Below are 9,667 nucleotides of genomic sequence, written 5' to 3' on the forward strand. Positions count from 1 at the left end.
CAAACAATATGTAGTGCTTCATCTAAATATGTATCTCTCTCTCTCAGCTAAGGGGTCCTGAAAAAAACCCTGCTCTAGATTTAGATGTAGATCCAGCCCCCCTCCCTCCCCTGTTTTGGCAAGTGAATGTTTCCATTATGTGTGTACAAAGGTGGAAAAAGCCGGGCAAACTTGACTGGGCAGCTCTATCCAGCAAGGGTGATGTAGACCCATTGGCCCATTGTCAAAAGACCTTACTTCATTCCCAGCTGACATTTTATTTGCTTTTTTGTGTCTTGTTCCATGTTTGGATTTGCAAACAAAGCTCTTATTTGAGAATAAATACCTGCCTAAGGGTCCACACCCTATACACCCTATACTGCCACTCCCATTAGTAACATTTATAAGTTGTTTTAGCCTCTGTGTGGCATGTTTGGGCATCTTTTACAGACACTGCTGTTGTGTTCTTGTCATAAAGGTATACTCGTTCAGCTTAAGAGGGGTCCGGTCATTAATAACCTACTGTAAATCAACGGAAGTGGATGAATCGAGCACAGTTGTGCCATTCGTTGGAATTTGTTTGTGTAATTCTTCCCCCCCCCCCCCAGGGAAAAGACATTCATACAATACATGCAAGACTGAAGGGATGAGAAGCATACATTTGTCATAATCTGTGAAAGACAAAATTCAATAATGCAACATTTTAAAAGGTGCACCATTTAAGTAAACTGATGAAATCCCACTTTTACAGACTGGTTAATCTTCATTTTAGAGATATTTAATTCATATTTTCTTTTTCTTTTATTCAAAATGGATTTTTAGCTCTTTTTAAAACTCAAAACCACCTAAATAGAACCACTTAAAGTGCAAATAGCGGAGTCCACTTCAGAACACTTTCAGTGCAGTCTGCATATTTCACAGACTGCAGTGCAGACATAGCGTAGCTTCCAAATTAGAATCTCATGTGTTGTCAGTGCAATCAAATGTGGAAATCATTGGGATCAATTGTGTATTGCCTAAACTGTGAGGCAATACATAGTGACTGGGAGCCAGTGGTTTAACTCATTGGCTGGATGTCCTCGACACTACCGACCCTCATCACATGAACCCACACACCACTCCCTTTCCCTCAGTGTTATCAAGATGATGTCACCAGTGTTTTGTAGATTCCCTGACAACCTGGGCTCACAAAAAAAAACAATGGCGTGTGTGTCACAGATGAGTGTCGAACAATTCAGCACACAGCACTCATCTGGTCAATGGTTCACTGTTGGACGTATTGGCTGACTGATCAGAATGTTGTGTGGTGCTATTCCATGCACTGGCCCAGTGGGAATAGGGTTAGTTGCTCCACAAAATTGGAGGGAAATAATGTGCTTTTTTCCCCCTCTGTTTCCCTCATGCAGCTTGGCTCTAGGGTTGTCATAGTTCAATGGCATGAAATTATATGAGTACTGCTAACAATACATTTGGGAAACCCAGCCCAGTGTTTTGTTCCAAATTAATCCTGACAATACATGAACCCCACCTGTATAATTTCTCAGGAATATTCATATCACCATCACAATCTTTGTCAGCCATACCGATTACCTCATCCAGATCATGTTTCAGGCTCTGAGGCAGTTTGTGGCAAAAGTAACACTGTTTGAGAAACAAACACCTCGTCACTAAACAATGGGCTAGCTGCAATGCCATCAGACCCACCACCACCTGTTTGTGACACCTCCCATGGGGCTCTCCTTCAATTGTTTTCTCTTTCATTTGCTTACAGAAATGGTTCAAGCTACGTAACGCACTGTGGCGGCAGGCGGAGGGGCTCCCTGCTGAACTGCGGTCGGTGACGGACTGAGTTGGAAGAAGTCCTTTGAGCGTGATCCACATTACCTCCCTTTAATCCCCCTGAAGACTCCTTTACTGACCAACTTCCTGGAAGAATGGACTCCCTTCCTTTTCCCTCTCCGCTATTCTCTCTTTTGTATCTATGAAGCTATTTTAACTTACGGAATGTGAACTGTTAGTTTTTGCGTGTTTGTTGCCAATATATCTGCCATGTTTACAGAAATAAACATAATAAGTTAAGTGATCAAAGTGTGTTTGAAGCTGCACTCCGTGCTGGGAGTGTGATTTAGGGTCCAAATTCATGGAAGCTGTCTTTAACAATGGTGGGAAGGGTTAGATGCAGTTTAGATGGGGAGGGGTGTGTGTGTGTGTGTGTGTGTGTGTGTGTGTGTGTGCGCATCGAGGTGGCTTTGTGTATGTCTTTCAGCAGGGAGCTGATTTTAACATTGTGCTGTTCACAGCACTACAAAGGACCAGGGGTTCCATTGCTATTACGAATGGCAATGGAACCCTTCCAGAAAAATAAATAGAGAGGGTGTACTGTGTTTGGTATGAGGGAGGAAAACACGTGTGCCTGCACTGAATGGGCATCAAGGGTCAAATAGTACATGATGTCACTGCATTGTCCCCACGTGTTCATTTATTGCACCCTGCAACAACAGGACACCACAGCACTATTTTGGGGAGGAGCATGTGTGTATGTGTTTTGGAGACAATCATAAAGGTGTACCCAGCAATATCCAGTGACCACATTGACCCTGGCAACTCTACTCGTGCTGGAGCATGACATTCAAAGTGAAAATGTCCAAACATTTAGCAAAAACAGCCAATCTACAAGTCACAACTCCTTACATTGCAACACACCAAGCTTGCAGATTGAATGTTCTCACTGTGTTCTAGACCATCGTACAACACCAAAGTTTAAAATAAGGATTGCTGAGTTTCTCATTTTATGAGGAGGCTGTAGCCTGTAGGTTGGTCTGGAACATGCTGTGAAAGCACTCTGATCGTGTCTGCACAACAATCTCAACAGAAACCCATAGTGACCCAACAGGTAGTTCAAGCACTGATGAAACGCCCATCCATTCTATAGCATGTTGTGCCTAAATGTATGTGTTCATTGGTGCGTGCTGCTGTATGCACATAAAAAATATATAACTAACACACACACACACACACACACACACACACACACACACACACACACACACACACACACACACACACACACACACACACACACACACACACACACACACACACACACACACACACACACACACACACACACACACACACACACACACACACACACACACACACACACACACACACACACACACACACACACACACACACACACACACACACACACACACACACACACACACTTTATGATGTACATTTTATGAATGAATTTTTACCTTAATTTATACTTATACTTAGTTGCACATCGGTGTCACACACCAACAATAGTGATCTACAAGCTCACGTGTCCTAGTTTTGAACTATTATTTTGCGTGTGACAGTGGCACGCAATAAATAAAAGTGTTAATCAGCCTAATCCTAACCCCCACCTGAATGTTTTCCTAATTGTAACCGCCATTTGTCTTGCGAGGACCAGGAAAATGGCCCATATACTTGTGGGGACATTTGGCCCTCACAAGTATAGCAATAAAAGCACACACACCATGGTGTCTATTTCCTGTGCCAGGGGTGTTTTCCTCTGTTAAACAGTGTGAATAACAACCCGCCCTCTAAAGAAAAACAAGCATTTTGTTTAGAGGAGAGAGCCCACCCACTCAAACACCCATACCAGTGTTCCCCCAGGAGTGTGTGGTTTTATTTTTTGTGTGTGTTGTTTTTAGGGCGAATAGGTGTGGCCGGCGTGGTGTGACATGGTGTGTTGCTCTGCTGTATTAGTAGTACACAGGCAGCATGGCAGTTCTAGTCCTGCATGTTTGTGTTCAAGAACCTTCTCTTTCTACACTTGCATAAGTTGTCGCTGTCGGGTAGAAACCTCTCATCTCCATACTCTTTTTGTGTGTTTTTTTTTCTTCTTCCTTTTGTTTTCCATAAATGAATGCCATACTAGCCTATACTTAATCATTGTACAGCATCACATCAGCAGATCCACAAACTCGAAAGAGTTTGTGGATCTGCTACTTTTGCACCTTTTGAATTTGAATCCTGAACAGTTTTGGACACATGAGGTTTCGACACCCGAGAGAGAGACGATACGAGTGGCAATCTAGGCCTGACCTGCCCTCTACCTGCCCTCTACCACACACATTTCACAATACCTGTATCTTAGGAGCAAAAAAAGGACAAAGACATCTGGATTCTGAATATAAATTAATGTAATAGATAAAATAATAAGCCATACCATACCATAGACTGCCATCAGGTAAATGTAATCCACAAGGTTCAAGCCATAAGGTTGCTTTATTTATACTGGTAGGCCTATACATACTACATAAAGAGTAACATTATGTTGTTATGGTTCCTCAGACATGGTACCAGCAATAATAGCAAAAGAATAGGGCCTTCCTCCTCACCCCTTGGTCGGTGCCATGGGTATGTCCCAGGTGAGTCTCTCAGTGATATGGACTACACCTCTTCAGTCTCCACCTCACCTAGCACTCATAGTTCTTGTTGCCTATATGATAGATGTCTAAGTTATTTATATCTTAGATATATGGGTCGCTGACTGCTTGTTCACAGATGCTAAATATTATTATAGTCATCCTAGGGGGCCGCTGGCTGCCTGAGGAGGGACTTTCCAACATGCCTGTTTTACTGTAATGTTGTTGTGATATTTGGTTGTTTTGTGGTTATGGGGAATTTTCTTGGGGGGATTGATGATTGTCTTTTAGTTTCATAATTTATGTTTAACCTTGGCTAAGCTATGGCCGACACCATGGGTGAATGCATGGGCTGAGGCTATGCTATGGTCTTTGAGCAGTCCCATCTGTACGTTTCTGGCCTGGAGGCAGTTTGTTTGGCATATTGTGGGCCGGGCCGAGAGCCACAAATAAAATGTTCCTATCCAGGAAAGTTACTGTGCTTCACTGAACCTACAGTACGTTGCAATAATGTTAGTTTGATATTTTTTTTAAACAGTTGCTAGGTTTGATGTAGCACAGACTTGTTTTGTTGGCACTCTATTTAATCGACCACCCGGCTGACTAGAGTTCATGTGGCTTATTTCAAACTTGCAAAATAAAAGACAAAAAAAACCAACGAGGTTCATGTGCTCAGTGGAGTGCAGTGTGAACAAACACCCAGGTAGTAAAGTCATAATAATATGAACAACCAATTACCAAAGGTCAGAGCCAGTGTCGTGAAGATGCAACATAGCATCCCTGTCATCATGTATGACACGAGAAGTACAACAAAAAAGACAAAACGCTATCCGTGACTATGTTACACCCCATCTCCTCTTCACTCCAATGAAAGGCTACTTGGAGTGCTTGATGGTGTCCCACCATAAGAGACCAGGGGAGTGTGTATAGAATTTGAATGGGTGCTGGTATTGTCTGTTGCTAAGAGGATTTGCTGTGGCTGGCAGGAATCTGTCATTCTGGGCAAGTTAAATTCAGCAGGCGGCAAGCCGATTTCACATCACCAACTCAAATCTAACCATCGTGTACAGTGTGTGTGTGTGTGTGTGTGTGTGTGTGTGTGTGTGTGTGTGTGATCTCATACACCCGGGAAATCAATATGCTCTGCAAGAACTACATTATTATTTGACTGGGACAGTGCACATTAATCAAGTGCACTAACCACTAAAATATGCCACTTTTAGTCAAGCAGCTAGTTTTCAAACCACGGCCTCTAAACAAATGTATAAACAATATTTATTCAGATGAATATATGACGTAGTAAAGCAAAACATGGGTGTGAGATGAGAGCCATTGGCTACAGATCTGGGGTATAGGGTGAGGCAGTGTTTATAAACTTGGGGTCTGGACGGGCCAGAGATCACTGATTTCTGTTATAGCTCCACCATGAGGCTGAGGGCCTACTTTGGGCACACACACACACACACACACACACACACACACACACACACACACACACACACACACACACACACACACACACACACACACACACACACACACACACACACACACACACACACACACACACACACACACACACACACACACACACACACACACACACACACACACACACACACACACACACACACACACACACACACACACACACACACACACACACACACACACACACACACACACACACACACACACACACACACACACACACACACACACACACACACACACACACACACACACACACACACACACACACACACACACACACACACACACACACACAAAATGTTGACTGCGCATGTGATATCTTGCTTGTGGTTGGCACAAATCACATGGAACAAGTATGACCATAAACCAACAAGTGATTAGACATTTAACTCTGGTGGCTACTAGTAGGACGAGCAAATCGGTATTTTTGTCCTACACAAAGATTAAATTCCCATTGACAATGAATGGAGAATTTACGTCATATGATATGTGTCTGAGCAAATAGATGTAATGTCATAATGATGTACGATGATAAGAGTGCCCCTCACTTAACGGGTGTGATTTTATTCAATAATATGAATTTTAAAAAAAAATAATTGCGCAAGCAGAGCACGCAAGTAAACCAGTAAACAAGTAGGCCATACATGGCCTACTTGTGTGCAAGGCGCAAGTTAGCATCTCGACAGAGTGCATTTCTAGTCTTTTTTTAAGTTCGCCTATAACATGCCCAAAATAAGTACACCAGGTTGTGGTGGTGGTTAATAAGTTCTAAATGACAAAACAAGAGACTGTCCAGGAGATATTTGCATAGTGGGCTAATCATTTGAAAAGGTTTAAAAGCCAAGTTACCCACAAAATGACCAACGTTTCGTTTGACCACTCTGAACATTAAAATCAATCCACTAGACCAGGGGTGGGCAACTTTGACGATGAAGAGGGCCACAATATTTCCACACTCACTCCAGAGGGCCATATTGCATATTACTGTCATAGCAAAAATAGCCGATCTACAAGCTCAAAACGTTCAGCTTGTAGATCTGCTATTTTTGCTATATTTGAATTGAAATCCTGAATAATGTTTTGCTATTTTTTTAATTGGAATCCTGAAAAATAACCTTTTTATTGAATTTCAAATGCATTTAGTTATAGTTATATTAAGTGAAGGTGGGGGCTGCATGTGGCCCCCGGGCCGCCAGTTGCCCACCCCTGCACTAGACTCCACGCACATGGAAAATGTAGCAGAGAAACCTGGAAACTGGAGCTGACTGGACTGCTTCAAGTGTTGCCCTACAAAATGAGAACTGAAACATAAAGCTGTATGCCAAAAACATTCATTTAATGTAGAGTTGCCTAAAATACAATTAAAGTTTGCCCATACATTATTCAATGCATCTCAATGCTTAAAGACTAAGTAGAGCAAAGTAGTGGGATAGCAGCCAAAAATGATTAGTCACACTACATCACTGCATCACACAGAGGGAGGTAAGACACACTGACTATAGCCTACTTTCCCTAGGCTATAGGGGAAAGAAGGATACAGATTTGGACATTGGAGTATGTCTGTGCTGTGCTAAATCAGGACGATTCCTTCGTATCAATGTTACATTTACATTAAAAAGGGGCGGCATAAAATGCCACTGTGTGCAGTGTTGTCGACTAAAACTATGCCGTCTGAATATATATATATATATATATATATATATATATATATATATATATATGAATATATATATATATATATATTTTTTTTTTTGAAGAGTAAAGAGAGCCTACTGTCAGCTGTCCAAATATTATTACATTAAATTTCAGAATGGTAGACCTGAGGCCTGAGTCCTACCATACCAGGCCTGAGGCCTACCATTGAGTGGCACATCTATGCACGGAATGTCTATGTTCACAGGCTTCTGTGTGCGGCCTAGAGGGCATCTGAGCATGTGCAGCACTACAAGTCTTACACCATATGCGTTTGGGAAACCCAGCCATTGACAATTTCGTCAACAAATAAAAAAAACTAGACTAAAATGTTGGGAAGGGACTAGAGATCCAGTTTAAGTCATTTTGCACTTGGTTGAGTGCTGAAAATCGCAGATCCACAAGCTCACAACACGTCACAGAGCTTGTAGATCTGCTATTTTCAGCAAGTGTAATATCAGTCATTAAGACGGCATCAACGCCGGACAAAATACATTTTAGTTGACTAAATCAACTGTAGATTTAGCCGACTAAAATCTTATATTTATTCGACTAAACCTAGACTAACTAAATGAAAACTATTCAAGAGACTATGACTAAAATCAACATTTGCTGTCAAAAGGAAGGACTTATTCCTCCTCTACTAGTCTACTCTACCCCAAGATGAGGCTGAAGGGACTTTGTAAATCCTTTGTTCCGTTTGCTATGAGAATGTATAACGAGGCATGTTAAGGGCCATGGTAACTGACTGTGATTTAGCAGCATTAGAAGGATTTTTTAAATTATATAAATTAGACTTCTATTCATGATTCGTTTTTTACCTTACACCAGATTAAAGGCCAAAATCGAGTATTTTTATTCAGCATATAAATCAGACTTCTACTCGTGGACATTCTGAAAGAGTTTGGTAGATGGAAAATATGCAGTTTGGAACTTTACTACCCCAGCAGCAATAAATCCAAGATACAGCTCTGTTTTACGTCAATGTTCATAGACATTACCAATGTAAGCAAACCTACATTACAGCCCCAAAATACCTTAAGTACAGTATAAAACGAATGCATCTATTGTCTAATGTTTAGTCCCTCTATCAAAAACTAAACAAACTAAGAATATACCTGTATGTCTCCGCAGCTATTATTATTTATTTGTTTGGTTGGAGGGGTTACCGTTGTTCGTTTGTCACAGATTGGAACTTTCAGAATGAGCTGAATTCCGCAGGGGTTCTCAGACATGAACTATTACTAAAGCTCAAATCACATGGCGGACACAAGCCTTATCTATTTTCAGCCATAGGCTACTCCTTTATCTTCCTCTCTTCCTTGTTCCCACTCCTCTCCCTTCCACAAATTCATTTTTAACCCCCTACAGTCCCAGGTGATGATCGCAGCAGGCTAATCCCAGATTAGATGTCTCGAGTCGACATGAGTTCAAACCCCCTTTGATGTCTCGTCTGACTCCTGTGTGGCATGTCAAAATACTCGACAGCCCCAGCTCTGAATGTATTCTTTTTTTTTTTCCTTGTTTTTTTAAATTAATGGTAGTGAGCGGTTGGTACAGCTGTTGCATATGTACAGTATGAATAAGCATACCCATTTTTTTTTTTCACACACACACACACACACACACACACACACACACACACACACACACACACACACACACACACACACACACACACACACACACACACACACACACACACACACACACACACACACACACACACACACACACACACACACACACACACACACACACACACACACACACACACACACACACACACACACACACACACACACACACACACACACACACACACACACACACACACACACACACACACCAAAAAAAACAAACAAGGCACCCCTAAATATGAAAACCCTGAGATCCAAAATGGGGCAGCGACTACAGAGTATATTGGTCATCATTTAGCAGCAGTTGTAGCTAGCTATTTATCCCAGATGTTGGATGAAGGGTTGCCATATGAAATCAAACTTATCAGTTTCAAGTATTGTATCCTTTGATCCCTTTCCACCTCTAACGTATTGACCAGGTCAGCCTGAATGTATTCT

The 9,667-nt window shown here is 41.8% G+C and overlaps 1 protein-coding gene across 1 annotated transcript in view; it reads left to right on the plus strand.

Annotated features, from left to right (window-relative positions):
- hopx (HOP homeobox) overlaps window positions 1–2,058 on the plus strand; it is a 5,134-nt gene extending 3,076 nt beyond the window's left edge. The window contains exon 2 of the mRNA XM_079501796.1: window positions 1,751–2,058. Within this exon, the coding sequence (XP_079357922.1) occupies window positions 1,751–1,828 (78 nt within the window). The 3' untranslated portion in view covers window positions 1,829–2,058. The remainder of the gene's footprint in view (window positions 1–1,750) is intronic.
- The last annotated feature ends 7,609 nt before the right edge of the window (window positions 2,059–9,667 follow it).

The sequence above is a fragment of the Electrona antarctica genome (assembly GCF_951216825.1).
Source record: "Electrona antarctica genome assembly, chromosome: 1".
Lineage (NCBI taxonomy): Eukaryota > Metazoa > Chordata > Actinopteri > Myctophiformes > Myctophidae > Electrona > Electrona antarctica.